Raw genomic sequence first — 16,079 nt, 5'->3', positions numbered from 1 at the left:
AATTTTCTTCATTTAATGCAATAATTTTAGAACTATGACTGAAAAATATATTTTAAAAAGTATCACAAATACCTTTTCCAAGTACTTATTTTGCATTACAAATTACCAAATTAAAAGCCTGCTATATTAATTTTACAGCAGAGGATTTTCACAAATTAGAAGTTGAAGCAGGTGTAGTTTTACAGATGAACACTCGGGGGCGACAGACAAACAACATGTGTGATACGATCGCCTTCCGCTAGAGTGGCGGAAACAACGTCATACAGTCGTGCCGTGTTTACTAACGGCGGCTAAACGGTGTTCGGAGAGATACAAATATAAATCTGGTCAAAACAACGAGGAGGTTTCTAATAACTGCAGATGGCGGATCCTGCGGTGGCGTCGGGAGGCCCTCTGAATGCGGGAGCGGTAAGAAATGTGTTTTTGGGTCACGGAGAGGAGGCGGATGTAGCATGTAGAGGCGGATTCGCGGTGCTTGGCTAACAGTCAGACTGCACTGAAGTCCTAATTCAATTTAACAACTTTAAATAAATATAATTTAGTCCGGTGAAAGCTTGAAATACGTTTTTATAGACTATAAGGTGGGTTAACTTTATCTATGTCAGTGCTTACCCTGTCTGAATAAATGTTTGTGTCCTTAAAGTGACAGGAAGAGGTACGTTTTACATGTTCTTTAGTCTTAACATATGGGCACATCCTCATCTAAATTACAGCTGTGAACAAATAGAGTCTATACCAATATCACAAACACTAAATTTAGGGAGAATGAAGGTTTTAGCAACACTTCTTGTATTTTTCATCGATATTTGGGGTAGACCGACAAACCGTTCGAGCTGTTATAACTTCCATCTGTCTGCTAACTACAAGGGATGGCTATTAATAACATTTTAGACAAGGTCAGTTTATTTATAAAGCACCTTTATTATTAATAATAAAGTGGCACAGCCATTCAGTACAGTTTAATTTTATTTATATAGTGCCAATTCACAGCAACAGCCCCCTCAAGGCGCTCTATATTATAGACAAAAAAACCTACAATAATACAAAGAAATCCAACAGTCAGACCACCCCTAGGCAGCTTTAATGTTTGTCTGTTTTGTTTGGCCTATAAAGTATAAATCGTGCCTATTTGGATCTAAAAATGCTGGCGGAAAAAAAAAAAACGAAAATTCAAAAAAAATGTTTGATCTTTGTTGATATCCCTGACGTTTACATGAGCTAACCATGCCACTAAGTCTGGATTCATGAAAATGTTGAGGACAGTCCAGTTTGTTTGTTTGTTGTTTTTCCCCCCAATAAATACAGCAGCAGATTTTAAAGGTGTTTTCTGTCCACATGGTTGGGGAAGGTTCAGTGAGCATTTGCAGTATGTGTTATCACTTTGACTCAGAACTGTTGCATCAGTCTCCAGTGTAATCAATGGAGTGAGCATTGCAGTTTCAAGCTGCTTTAGTACCTCGGGGATAATGCAGTTTGCTGCAGTGGCAAAAATTAAATCTCTCAATTACACAAATGTATCTTACAGAAACATGTCCACCATCCTAAGCTCACTAAGAGCTGGATGGTGAATTAGAACAATACATTTTAATATTAACATAAAATTAATTATTATAGAATTGATTCAGATAAACAAAATGCCTTTTTAAATCACCCAGAGCCCAAATATTCTCCCACTTTCACCACCAGCACTGGGAATGTTTAATAAGTCTGTTCAGTAAGGACTCTTGAGAAATGTTTGTGAAATGTAGAAAATATGACAATTTTGTAGGTTTAGAGGCTCCTTGCCACTATATTTGTTAGAAGTCACATTTATTTCTAATGTTATGGTAATAGCCCTCATAACCTTAGTGTGCATGCACATTGTTGGCATATTGGTGTGTCCACCAAGCAAAGGGAATAACATACACTGTGTGGTAAATTTGCAAAGCTAGGCTCATTATGCTCTGTTTGTTATACTTCAAATTACAAAAGCTAATGTCCATGTGCCCCTTAGCTGTAAGTCAATTAAAGATTCTGGAACCATGTGTCTGTTTATTTAGCCTTTTAAAGAATCCTTTAGTCCCAAGTGTGTTGTGACTATAAGGAGATATTTTTCTCATTAAGACAACGGCATATCTATATGTATTTCTGTTGTATACCCTTATTCACATTTATTTTATTTTTCTCAGCGTGGAAGTGCTGGTAAAGCAACTTCTAGCCCTGCAGAAAACTACCTCCTGGCCCGCCGTCGAACCCTGCAGGTCGTTGTCAGCGCCCTGTTGACTGAGAGTGGCTTCGAGAGTGCAGAGAAGGCAGCTGTGGAAACCCTAACTGAGATGTTGCAGAGCTGTATGTATGATTTTTAAGTATACACCATCCACTGGGAAAGCTGTAAATCTTTAAGTGCCACTTTTACAATATATATCTGAACACCAGTGCAAGTGCACCTCACTTTATTTAACCTACTTTCTTAAATAAACACTAATGGGAATAATTTTGGTAGAGGTTGGTGAAAAAAAGCTGAGAAACTGACATAACTGAGCCCCTGTAGACTATTTTCAGAGCAGACGTTTCTTGAATTTGCAGTTGGTTGATGATTCATGTTTACAGAACTGATTATTTTTGTCTCTGTTTTTAGATATTACTGAAATAGGTCGATGTGCCAAAGCATACTGTGAACACACAGCCAGGAGCGTCCCGACACTGTCAGACACAGTGGTCACGCTTATTGAAATGGGTAAGACCTCCTATAACACATATGGATTAAACGTTGCTAAGAGAACACAATACTGATTCGATTTATTCTGTTTGTGTCATTAAAGGTTTCAATGTTGATACTTTGCCCATATATGCTAAAAGATCACAAAGGATGGTCATAACTGCCCGTAAGTAGGAACTCAGCTCTCCATTATTAGTATTAAAATGAATGACTTGAGACCTTTTGATCCAGTGGTTTTAGATGTGAAAAATGTTTATTTATTTATTTTTTAATTTCAGCTCCAGTGACAAATGCTCCTGTGACTCCCAAAGCGCTGTCAGCTGGACAGAAGCGCACACATCCAGCCCACATCCCCAGCCACTTCCCAGAATTCCCCGACCCTCACACGTATATCAAAACACCTGTGAGTCAGAACTTTTCCACTTCATTATGGAGATCCCTAGAAAGCTGGATTGTGTATTATAGAAGTACAACTGTACTAAAAAGTAAGCCACTTAAGAGTTTTTCTTCCTGTAGACTTTCAGAGAGCCCGTGTCAGACTACCAAGTGGTGAGAGAGAAGGCAGCAACTCAGAGGAGAGACGTGGAACGAGCACTCACACGCTTCATTGCCAAGACTGGAGAAACTCAAAGCCTATTCAAAGATGACATCACTACCTTCCCATGTGAGTGAATCTCAGTAAGCTGATCTTTATTTAATGCCAGATTATGTCTTGTGATTACTGAATGAAGCATGCTGCATTTTCATGAGTTCTGATTCCTGTGATTGTCGTCAGTAATCGCAGCACGGCCGAGCACCATCCCATATCTCAGTGCCCTCCTGCCCTCAGAGCTGGAACTGCAGGCTCTGGAGGAGACGGACTCCTCTGAGCAGGATGACCAGACTGATGGCGAGAACACAGCAGGAAACGCCATTACTGTAAGTCTCCCTGGCCGGGATCTAGTGTGCCATAAATGTGTATGTATGTATATTATATATACATATATATATATTTATAGATAGATGGATGGATAGATGGATGTATATGTGGTATAAACAGCAAATATAAGAATTGTAAAGCAAATGAATATCTTCTTGGGAGATTTCACAAAATCTTGAATCTTTCTTTTATTAAAATTGTATCACACATTAAAATTTTAAGCAACAGAAAAAAAATTGCTGCTCCTGGCAGGCGTACAGAATCATCTGATCTCTATATTTTTGTGGCTCTTCTCTTACTGTTACTAGAGTGACAGGGAAAGATCTGTTGCAGATTAGCCTGAACAAATTTAAGTGAGAATCTGATTCATTTCATTACTGTGATAACAGAATTTCAGGGTCATTTTTTTCAGTATTAAACTCCATTAGTTGCACAGCGTTATCAGATTTTCAGAGAGAGTCTCAGTACAGATGCTCAAGTATATTAGCAAACATGTGCCAGAAGTTTCCAGAAGAAGTTTCTCAGAAAACCAGTAGATTTTCTTAGGAACTGAAAGCTACTCAAGCCTTCCATAGACTTTAATAATGGCGCTTTTGTGAACATCTATTTGAGCTAATTTCGAAGTAAGAAGAGGCTTTATGAAACTGAAGTAATTTCAACATAGGGGTTTTTATGTCATAGTGCATTTCCATGTTCTGGTTGAATTCTGTTGCCATCAAGACGTCACAAAATTTAAAGTAGTAGTTTTAAAATGGGAGAGTTTTGTTTATGCTGAAAATTTATATTTGACAGTTGATATCATCCTTATATTTACCCTTTAAATGGGACCTGTAATGCTTCTTGTTTATTTTCTACCCTGTCTGTTACAGTGGTGGATGCTCATATTAAAGAAGTTTCAAACAAAGTTTCAAACAAAGATTCAGCACAGGTGATCTGTGAGCCAAGAGCTCAGGCTTTTGGCTCACAGGCTCTTGGCTCTGTATGATGGTGAGAGAGATGTGAGAGTGGATATCCTTAACCGAGCAGCTCTGGCTGTGAGCACAGACGCCTCAGCCATCTGCAGTTTGATTAGGAGCTGCTGCCAAATTTAAGGTGGCTGGATTTTTCTGGGGATTGACTTGCTTGAATTTAGGGGGGGGGCATACAAAGAGTCCAGTAAAAGATTAATAAGGATTATTTTGAATGTTGTGCATAACAGCCCCCCTTTATTGTGAAAATACAGCCAAGGAACAGCTCAGCTTAACAGAGTGACTAGAAATGGGATGAAACAGCTAGCAGCTAAAATATTAAAATAAAGCTAACACACTTCTGAAGCTAGGACACGTGCTTCATTCATTTAATACATACAAAAAAACCAAACAAACAAGTAGTGTTTCATGCTCTAATTACTTATAATTAGTATCCTGGTTACTGCTGGAAATCAAGCTTGCATTACTTTATGAATTCTTTGAAATCAATGTAATTGTGTAAATGACTTTTAGTTTGTTGATAGGCAAATTTCTACTTTTTGATAGGGTATCTTTGTCACAATTGCAATCATTATGTTCAGCTAAGCTAATCACATCTAAAGTGGCATTCATATGTTTGCATGAAACCCGCACCCAGAGGTACATCATAACAGGTTGCATCCAACCCTAACTTAACTCTGATTCAAGTTTTCTATTTACCATGTAATTATAAGCTGGCAAGAAGTTTCCCAGAATACCCTTTAAATATACCCTATCCATTGCTAATATATTTTATGTTTCCATCATTCAGGATGATCCAGGAGCTGACAAAGAGAATTCCATGCTTCCTCCCAGCGGCGTAGTTCCATCCACCAAGGCTAGTGAGGACAATGTAATCGACAATCCGTACCTACGGCCGGTCAAGAAGCCCAAAGTAAGAAGGAAGAAATGAGACGGGATGAAGCTTAAAGCAACAGACTCATATCTGCTCCAGTCTTTGGTGCTTACGACAGTCCAGTCAGTGATTCCCTGCACAGAGGAAGTGGCCCAGGGTTGAAACCTGCTGCGTGAGCTGAGACCAGCGGCTTCTTTGCCTCAGCAGTGGGACCAGTACTGCAGACTGACTTCCACAGAAGATGACTTTTTTTGTTGTGTTAAGTGTCACTTTTTCAGCAGGAACTCTCTTTGTTTAAAAGTCGGTCCTACATTATTTTGTAAGCAACATCTTTATGTAACATACAGGTCACATAGGAATCCTGTCATTTTGTAATTAAAGGAAAATAAGTTTCTTTTAAAAAAGAAAAAAAACCTTACATGTTCATATTTTCTTTATATTTTGAGGGGAAAGATAAAAAAAGAACAAAAAAACCAACATCTTCTTCGCCAGTGTCACGATAGGTTTCCATGTATGACCTTCAGGGTTAATAATACAAACTCAGGTAGGCCACTCTGTTCCTCTGTTTAATGTACTCCTTTTCACTGGCAAGCTGTGGGGGGAAAAATAAACATGTAGTTTTGTACAGGTATAGGTGACGAGCACACCTAATATCACACCAAATTAAAGGCTAACAGGCTTACTGCTAATGTGTTTATCTGAGTAATCATGCATAGAATCAGTACATCTAAAGAGAGAGAACATTTCTGATACTAGAGAGATATCTGTGGTCTTTATGTATAAGCTGGCTGTGCCTTTTAAGTTTGTGTAACAGCAAAATTAAGGCCATTAAATTTCTAAACTTGCTTCGCTCACCTTCACCCTGAGTGACTTCTTGCATATTTGAGGCAGGCTGGACCAGTCCGGTCTCCCAAAGCACATGGGCCAGCTCACTTTCCTGTTTGTCACTCCGTCGTGGGCATACGTCCCAGGGCTGGGTGACAAAATAACATCTGTCAGCTCAGTTTAGCACCGTAACATTTCAGCCACGTGTCAGTTTGTCTCTGTCTCACCCTGGACTCCTCTCAGATGTACACGGTGTGCTTTTGAACCTCTGTGCTGTTGAGTTGAAAGGTATTTTGCCAGGAGGAGAGACCCTAGAACCACTTTGATCCTGCTGGTACTGCCACGGTGAAGGGGTCACTGCCTGGTGATCAGAAGGATTATAAAGAACTTCATATTAAGCGTTACATATTAAAAAGCCGGTAGCAGGTTTATACTTGCACAGAAAACGTTTTGACAACCCCCCCAACAAGTACAATACAGTGACTTCTAACTAGTTCACTTAATTTGGTTTTAATTTTACCAGATAGCTGACAGAGTAATGAAGATTTATTGCCAATAACGTAAGCAGACCAATCATGCTAATGTAAACGGTCACAGAGCAAAGGCCCAATAAGAACCAGGAAAAGATTTGCCTAAATTTGTATTGCATTTTGATCATTTTCACATGAAAAACTTTATATTAAGTGAAGGCCCACTTTTCTTCTTTCATACCCCACAACTTTAGCTTGCAATGTAGCTCTCCTATTTAAAACTGTCTTAACCATTAACTGTTTAAAAAAGATGAAAATTGCAAGCATAAAATACTTCCATGGTAAAATTCCCAGCTTTACAGTATGTTTTTTTTAAAGCATGTTTACATCCTGGTTTGTCCAACATGTTTATACTTAATTTTAGGTGAGCAAAGTTCTAGTCTTTTGTTAGTCTGTTACTTAACACTAATTACCAAGTATATGTCTCTGCAAAGCACCTGTCCTGTCTGTGGATACAAGCTTGCTAATGACAGTTGAGAAATTAGTACTCTACTCCCTCATCGTAATTATCAATGGTATAAATTTGGATGAAGTCCTCTTATGAGGCCTTGAGCTGGGCCTTTTTGCCATCTCGGTGTTTTGATATAGAATAGAATAGAATAGAATGCCTTTATTGTCACTATACAGTTGTACAATGAGATACAGAGCATCTCCTACTCAAAGGTCAATTTCTATCCAACTGGAAGTCCTTTTCCAGCTACAGAGGTCAGACCTGGAAGCTTCCTCCATCTTTTATACATTCTATAGTCCTAGTATCATTTTTGCCTCCAAAAAACAAATATATTTAAAAAATGACAACAGGGTTAGGCAAAGGAGAAATCACGGGAGCAGTAGGGTGGCTTTCTCACAGGCCTTTTTTTTTTTCTTCACAAACCAACTTATGTTTGCAACCACTCCTGCTGGCCTTAGAAATGACACCAATTTCAGACACTTATTCAGTGGAGCTAGTTTCAAGTCCTGGAGGCATTGACCATCATTAATACAGGCTAAGGCTGTAAGTAGACAGTCCAAGTGGAATGACCCTTTAGGTTGATATACAGTAAGGCTGTTAATACAATTCTTAATGTGTTCTCAGTATAACAGGCAACTCCTTTGTATAACACGCACCTTGTTACAAGGCGGAAAACGCACAGCAGTCCTTGCAGAGAGACTATATCCTTTCTTACTCCCAGGTGTCTTCTGTATGTCATAAAGTATGGTGCCAAACTGTGATAGAAATGGAAGGTTTATTAATGAGAAACACAAGAGAGAGGTAAAGAGAGTGCAGGCAAGGTGGAGCAGGGTGATTTTTAACAGAAGGAAAGCAGCAAAGGTGAAAGGGCAGGTTTACAACGTGGTAGTGAGACCTGCTACAATATGTGGTTTGGAGAAGGTGGAAACAAAGTTAAAAGGGGCAAGGCTGAGGTGAGACAGGATGTTGAATGTGGAGCACCAGACAGGAGAAAAACAGGAAGACCACAGAGCAGCTTCATGAATGTAGTAAAGGAGGATATGAGGAGGGTTGGTGTGACAGAAGAGGATATTAATATTGGGTCAGATGGATACTTAAAGGGAGCAGCCCTTAAAGGAAGAGGAAGCAGATGTTAATGAGCAAGGCAAACTACCCACAAACATTTAGAAGCACTACTTTATAAAACGTATGTAAATAATCATTCTAAATATACCATTCATTCACCAAAAGTCAGCCGAAAATCAAACCTCGCAGCTCTGCCTGCATCTCAATGCACTTACTGTAGCTGACTTACTTCATTGCATCACCTAAATTAGCTTTAACGGTCACGCGGACATAAAAACTGCATGCATAGAAAGAAAGGGGAAAAAAAATATGTAAAACTTGTGAAAGTACCCCTTAACTCTTTCTCTCACACACAAACCTCGTGGTTGTCATGGCTTCCCGGGCCGACATGTGGCGGTCCCTGTTGTGGCATTTGGTTCCCCAGCCGGTCTGGCGCGTAATGGAGAGGAAACAGCCTCCTCTCCACTGAGCTCCCAAAACACACTCTCTGAGCAGGAGCGGTCAGCATCGTTGAAGCAAACGTTTGGTAACGTAACGAAAACCCAAGTAGGAGGAAAAAATACTGCTAGCCACTTGCTAGTTGCCCGACACCTGTGACCGTCGTAGTGTTTCTGCTTGCTGTAACTATGGAAACCGAGCAGCATATCCTGTTCAACGTTGAATGGTAAACTTTATTAAAGCTCCCACATTTCGATAGACTTTAATTTACATTATGCGTGGCTGACAGCTTGTATTTATGCTTGATCAAGAGTTGGGAAAACTGCACTCAGTTAATACACAGCATTTTTTCATCCCAGCGATTTATGCAAAACACTGAACCTCTGTAGTTTGCTGAATTTGCATATCTAAATTTCAAGACGCTTCCCCACTTAAGTAGCGATGCCCATCCTGTCGAACACAAACATCCGCTTTACCCCACATTTAGTTTGTTGGGATCTTTTCAGCCTATATGTGACCTCAAAATAATTAAATAAAACAACTGCAACTGAGGGGCCCACAACTTAAGAATTACTTTGGAATTTATACATTTATTTGCACTTAAACAAAGCATATTGCACTTCATTGCAAATGCATGTCAATATTTTCTGAAAACAAGGCACTGTTATTAAAATAGCTGATAACCCAGAAGCAAAGGGTAAACTTTAAAGGCAAATGAAGTCCTTTTATACAAATAAATTACTTGCCAAGAAAACATTGGATATCAGTGTTGCCATTTAAGCCATGACGACTGGCAACAGAACTGAATCCAAGGTATGTTATTGGGAAAAACAGCAGCACTACACAACACATCACAAATGATCATGTATATACACACAGGCACTTCTTTCATTAACAGTAGTTTTTAAATTACAGTTAGGCCGGGGAAATAAAAAAAACAAAACAAATTAAGAACTGAGGTCTGAAACGGTCCTACAGCATTCAGCGATCACATTCGTGTTGGCAAGAAAGTCATTCCATGATATGTGTGCAAATTATTTTAGTAAAAATATCAGCTGTATCTGGCACACGCTCTAAAATAATACTCATAAAAAATACACTCTGGAACCTGTAAAATATGGCAAGATGACGTGGAATGTGCCAAAATAACTGTGGAAGGACTCAAAAGAAACATACATTAAAGAAAAAGACCCAAAAACACAAAAGCTAGAAGGCAAAGGGATACTTTCTTTGATCAACAAAGGGGCACTCAAAAACTGAGGAGTGGATGTTCTTACATTTTTTTTGGGGGGGGGGGGGGGGAGTGATTTACTCTGACTGAGGCACTGAAATTGATGGGCCTTTGGGGTCATCGAACCGATCCATGGTGTTAATCTGCATGATCATGTGCAGACCGTACACTAAAATTAGCAGCGTAAGGAGCACAGTCACCAGTCCCATCCAAATTGCTGGGGTGAAGAAGCTTGCACAGTCACTGGCATAGGAGAAGTTTGTGCTGTCGGACAACCCAAAGCCCTGAATCTGTATAAAAAAAGAAAACAATTATTTAAGAAACCCTTCATCAACACACCTCTTCATGCATTGGTGTTTGACTTTAAAATTAGCAAATGCGGCACTATATTTGTACCTGGAAGTCGACAAAATTTAGCCTCCATTCAGATGAATTTGTGTCTGTTGTGTTTGTGCGGAGCAGGGCATCTCCGAAGTTGGCGACAGACTGGCAATGAAAGGAATACTCTGCAGGAGCATAGATGTCACGGCTTGCGATGTAAGATGCACTGAGGTTAAAGTACTGCAGCTCAACTGCATCCAGGGAGAACCATTCTCGTGCAGAGACAGAATAGAAACGCTTGCTCATTGAAAAACTGGAGATCAGCAAGAGAAGGATGGTCAGAATGCGTATCAGTGTAAAAGGCACAATCACTGTTTAACTATGCTTTCTAAACTAGTTGCTTAATTACATATCCGTGAAGGATTTTAAAATAAACTGATGCTACCAGTGATATTAAAAATATATTTTTTTAAAAGTCTGAAACATTAAACATTACATGGAAATAATATCTCTACTGCAGAGATTGAGAAAGATATTTTTGCCTTTTTAGAAAACAAGAAAATTTTGTTTTTGAAAAAAACTGTCTTCAAATGGAAGCCGTGATTTCAGGAATTTCAACAAAATACTTCATTTTTTGAAATGCGTTCTTACTAAGAATTAAACAGGAAGATCCCATTTATCACTTAAACATAAACCCACATTAATTTAGCAACCCTATTTATAAAAATGCCTCAAGATGATCATTTTATGAACTCTGTTGTGTGATAAGAAAGCTGTAAAAATATCAAATTGCTTAATACTTGCACAAAGGGTTGGCCTCCTAGTTGTGTAAGTTTCTATGTTGAAACTAGACAGAAAATAGTCGTTGAGCTAAAATGTCCATAGAGACAACCCTCACTGCTCACTGCTTCCAAGATGTGTGCAAAATAAAAATAAAAATAACTAAAATGCATCAGCTACAAACAAAGCGCACCAAAAGACCAGCTGTTGACTCCAAGAGTTTAAATGTCAGGTAAATGTCATTTTGTGTTTCAATTGTAGAACAAAGTGATCTCTTAGAGAAAGCAAAGCAACAGAATGCCTCATTCATGCCAGCACTGTGCTGCACCCATTAGTACACACTGTCACTCACAAACTTCTTTTTAAACTGGGTGTGGGCAGAAGCAGCAGCGGCTCAGCTGGATTTAAAGCCACACACACTGAAAGAACCGGTTTGGAAAAGCAGGGGTGTAGAGCGTGGTATTTAAACAGTAAATACAAATACATAAGAATACTATTGCTGTGGTACATTGAGCTGAAAATTGAAAAGCACATCCTGGGGACACGTAAGCGTTATTAACTAATTGAAAAGGTACAATTTTGAATCTTTAATAAGCAACTTTTTGCCTTACCTTAATGTAAAGCCTGATTGGTAAGTAAGCACAAGCCTGAAATGAGAAAAAAATAAAACATGTAACTGGTTATTTCTCTTTAAATAACAAAATAACAAAAAAAACAAAAACAAAAAAACGTAAACTCATCACAGGCTGGATATTGCTTTGGGAAATAATGAAAGGCCACTTTACCGTGAGGTACTGCCATTACACAGTGATCCACCCAAGGTAGGTGTTTGCTGAGCAAGGTCGGTCCATGGTGAGCTCGGACCCAGTTTGACAGTGAGATTTTTGAGCCCACAGCATTATGCAGGGACCACCAGATACATTAAACATGATGGGAGGCTTAACTTCAGGTTCAACTGCTTGTAGCAAGGACCGACCCACTGACTGATCAGAAATTGGGGTTTCTGAAATCATCTGCAAAGTTATCAAAATGTTGTTCATTCTCAAAAAAATACCCAAACATTGAGAATGTGTTATAATGTGGCACATTTTGACTAATTTTAAAAACATACTCGTGATGGCTGGAATCCTGTGTATATTGCAGTGTATGGGATGTTTTTTGCTTTCATTGAACTCAGAACTTTTCCAATAATTTCATCTGTTGACAGCAAAATGCATTCAAATTATACACAAATCAAAATATAACATAATGCTGATTACAATTATACATGTTTGTAATTGTAAACGTCATATACAATTATAAATGTTTTTAATCCTCAGCACTTAAAAACATACCATTCTCATGCAGGACTTCCTTGCATGACTTCTGTAAGCTACAAAACAATTTAAAAATAATACACTTTAAGTATTAAATAAAAACAGATAACTGATTATTCAATATAATTTTGAATTATTTTGAAAAATCTCACCTGCTACAATAAGGAAGATTGATGAGCAGGAGGTTGCTGACAGATGTTTTGATACTCAGATGTGAGAGAGAGTCTGCATCGACGAGCACAGGCGAAACACCGAGCTTCTCCTGCAGCAGAGCTGCCATGTTAAAGGAACCAGACCACTCCAAGGCAGGCAGTGTCACTTTTGAGGTAGAAGACTGCATTGCATCCTGAAAAGGATCAAGTGGGGAGAATTATTAGTCTCTGTTAGTCTAGGGAAAAACTATCTTAATTTTGGACTAACATATGTGTTATAAAAACATACCTCAATGTTTTTAAAAGCACTATCCTCCTTGTTCCCAAATACTCCACCAAAGACTGTGAAGTCATCTTTGCTTAACTAAATACAAAAAGGGAAAAAAAATATTTGTTTCTTGAATTCAGGAAGACTTAAACAACTGAAACATTTATCAGTCCCATTAACCCACGAGCAATTAATTTATTTTAGCAGCTAAATTGACTTAATGCCATTCATAATCAGACATTATTTTAAAGGAATTCTTTTTTAATGGCTCAGTTTGCATTTAACATACTTAAAAAATACAGACTGTATAAACAAATTACATTAATTTGGACAATTATTATCTGCTACTTCTTCCATTTTCTTTGTTTCAGTAATACTAGGAAAAACTACATTTCAAATCTTAATGTCTGTTTGAGTGACTTGTTGTCTGTATGCATGACAGTATGCTAGTGTGCCAAAATGTGAGTGAACTGGCGGCTCCACAATACCTCAATTAACAACAAACTGGAATGAAATCATTGTCGCATTCACGCTTTTCACGCAAGCTATATCTAAAGGAATATCTTGTTTGTGCTTGTGTAGTTGTTTAAAAGTTATAGAGGATTTACAATGACAATTTCATGACAATTACAATGATTAAAAATATCACATGGGAAAATATAAATATATGGCTCAGTCACAACACTGAGTGTTCACCACCACCACAAAAAAGACCCGATGTATCACAGAGGAACTGAGAAATGGGAAGTAATGCCAAAACTCACTGTCACACCACACTGTTGCAGTGTCACATGGGAATGCAGTACAACTACCCCATTTTACACAACTTGCATATAAAAGGACTAGCTTTCAAATCAACGAAGGGTGAACAATTTAGTGACATAAACATATCCATTACAGAGCCAGAATCTAGTTCATGTGTCGGGTACTGACCTTGTCCTGCAAGAACAGCAGCACAGTGTGGGAGCCAGAGCTGAAGGCAGAGGTGAGGTAGGCACTCAGCTGCTCATAAGATGCTATATGACCAGCTGCAGGTGAGGCCAGTGGTGGCAAGCTAAACATAAGGAAAAAAATAAAGATGAATTGTGATATTAAGTGGTTCAGTTGCATTGACACATTTTTTGAAAATGCTGAAAAACCCCAGCGGCTTTTATTATGAAGCACAGTACTTCATTTTATTTTGAAAAGCCACCCATCAGTCAATCAAATGAAACCTCTGAATACTCCCCAACAAAAATGTGTTTCCTGTAAAGCTGGCATAACATTATACAAAAATGATAAATGTCTAAATAACAACAACTACAACAACAACAAAAATAATGAATCAGATATTCATCCTATCATCAAAGAAAACTATTTTGGTATATCAACCTTGCCTTGTCCTCCTGCTTAACACACCACCTCATACAGTAGTATACTTCCACATTTTAAATTCCTGTGTGCGCCATCCTAAAGAAGTGTAGTACACTTGCAAAACTCTTGCAAAACTGTGTTTTAGCAAATGTGCCAACCCAGCTCTTAGTAAACTTTTACAGGAGCACAATAGAGAGCATCCTCTGTCACTGCATCACAGTGTGGTACTTCAGCTGCACTGCAGAAAACCGTCGAGCTCTGATCGTCAAAACTGCCCAGGGGATCATTGGAACCAAACTCCCGAATCTTGACACCGTTTATGCTAGCCGTTTACAGAAGCGAGCTAGCTGCATCATCCAGGTCACAGACTTTTTGTACCCCTCCCATCGCGGAAGAGATATAGGGCAATCAGAACCGCATCCCCCAGAGCTGTAGCCTGTGTCACCGCTCCCCCCAACACAAAATAGCTAACTCTCCCTCTCTCTCCTTTACTCCATATCATGTCTGCTGCTAATGTACAAAAGTGAACAAATTTCGTTGTATAACTAATGACAATAAAGTTCTTCTTTATCTTTAATCTTACAGCTTACTTTGCTTTTTTGCAAATGAAGATCAACAACATTAACATATCTACTAGTGCTAAAGAGCGTCACCTTAGGGGGTTAAATCATGGAGAATCGTTATTTCTGTGGATTATTTCAAAATTAAGAAATAAAAGGATGGCCATTATGAACAAGAGCTGGATTTCACAATAACCTTTTAGGATTTTTTTATTGTAACAAAACGCACAAGCAAATATCTACAATTTCTGTGTAAATACTCCTCTAGATATTTAGCTCCTAGACTTTAAACGCTTAGTGTTTGCAAGGTTGGGCAGCAAAGTAGAAACTCACTTAGCTAGAAGAGTTAGCATCAGCGTTAGCATACAAGATAACTTTGCCGGTAGTTAAAGTGAGTTCTGCTGAATGAATTAGTAAGAAAAACTAAATATTACCGTTCACTGGACCACATAAGAAAAGGCACTTGAGACGTGGCGCTCCCCAAGGCGAAAAAAGGGGCGAAAAGTAGAATACAAACACCCATTAACCGAGTGCAGCTCCTCGAACCTGCCATTTTCGTTTAGACTTTTCCGGAACTCTATGCTCACGTGACCCACACCACCTGACAGTCATGTGCTGAAGAGATGACTTCCTCCTTCTTTCATTCAGCCCGAACAGCCCACAGCAGCTGCTGACACCAATGACACACTACAGCTTTGCTCTTATTTAGTTTCTCTCGGCGAGAACAGTTTAACATTTCCAGGAGCGAAACCGCTACAGTACCATCAGCTGCCCATCAGCACATTGCTTAGCAGAACAATTGATTCTTTAAAGTATGGTGTGCGTGTGTGTGTGCGTTTAAACAAAGAGTCTTCCATTATCACTTCATTTATATCCATATTTTCTTTTTTTCACTTTCACTTAGGGCGTAGCCTAATTGTCTAAGAAACTCTTAAGCATTTAAGAGTTAAATTGTTTAATTCCCTCTTTGTTTCATGTCCTAACAATTACAAATAAGTAATTAAGTAAATTATAAATAGATAAATAAATCAGTCTTAACATTTCTTTAATTGAAAAGCCACTCCTCAAAAAACAAAAACAACAACAATCAAACAACCACCTGTTAGCAAACGCTTGGTGCCAATGGGAAGGAAAAACTCCCTTTAAACAGGAAGAAATCTCCAACAGAACCAGGCTCAGAGAGGGGCAGCCGTGTGCTGCAGTGGGTTGGGGTGATGGGAGAAAGCCAGGATAAAAGATTCATTGTGGAAGACAGCCAGAGATTAATAATTACTAATAATTAAATAAACAGTAGCCCAATAACAGTTATGGTAATGCTGTAGTTACTTAG

General features: G+C 38.7%; 2 protein-coding genes across 2 annotated transcripts; one reads left to right on the top strand and one right to left on the bottom strand.

The window, feature by feature from the left end:
* Positions 1-239: 239 nt before the first annotated feature.
* taf8 (TAF8 RNA polymerase II, TATA box binding protein (TBP)-associated factor) lies at positions 240-6,313 on the top strand. Its single transcript, XM_003438905.4, has 8 exons — positions 240-408; positions 2,169-2,328; positions 2,618-2,716; positions 2,802-2,864; positions 2,977-3,101; positions 3,215-3,362; positions 3,474-3,616; positions 5,376-6,313. The coding sequence occupies exons 1-8, from the start codon at positions 361-363 to the stop codon at positions 5,514-5,516; spliced, it is 927 nt and encodes a 308-aa protein (XP_003438953.1). The 5' UTR covers positions 240-360; the 3' UTR covers positions 5,517-6,313.
* LOC100700971 (V-type proton ATPase subunit S1) lies at positions 5,878-15,365 on the bottom strand. The gene is made up of 14 exons (XM_025901513.1): positions 15,184-15,365; positions 13,770-13,890; positions 12,858-12,932; positions 12,569-12,762; positions 12,435-12,472; positions 12,212-12,297; positions 11,905-12,113; positions 11,712-11,747; positions 10,396-10,633; positions 8,689-10,289; positions 7,922-8,020; positions 6,512-6,645; positions 6,315-6,432; positions 5,878-6,051 (listed from the first exon to the last, which is right to left on the bottom strand). Exons 1-10 carry the CDS (start codon positions 15,300-15,302, stop codon positions 10,077-10,079), a joined length of 1,329 nt encoding a protein of 442 aa, XP_025757298.1. The 5' UTR covers positions 15,303-15,365; the 3' UTR covers positions 5,878-6,051; positions 6,315-6,432; positions 6,512-6,645; positions 7,922-8,020; positions 8,689-10,076.
* Between the last annotated feature and the right edge of the window lie 714 nt (positions 15,366-16,079).

Source organism: Oreochromis niloticus, linkage group LG20 (assembly GCF_001858045.2).
Source record: "Oreochromis niloticus isolate F11D_XX linkage group LG20, O_niloticus_UMD_NMBU, whole genome shotgun sequence".
Lineage (NCBI taxonomy): Eukaryota > Metazoa > Chordata > Actinopteri > Cichliformes > Cichlidae > Oreochromis > Oreochromis niloticus.
The sequence above is the reverse complement of the archived record's forward strand: the minus strand, read 5'-3'. Positions and strand labels throughout refer to the sequence as shown.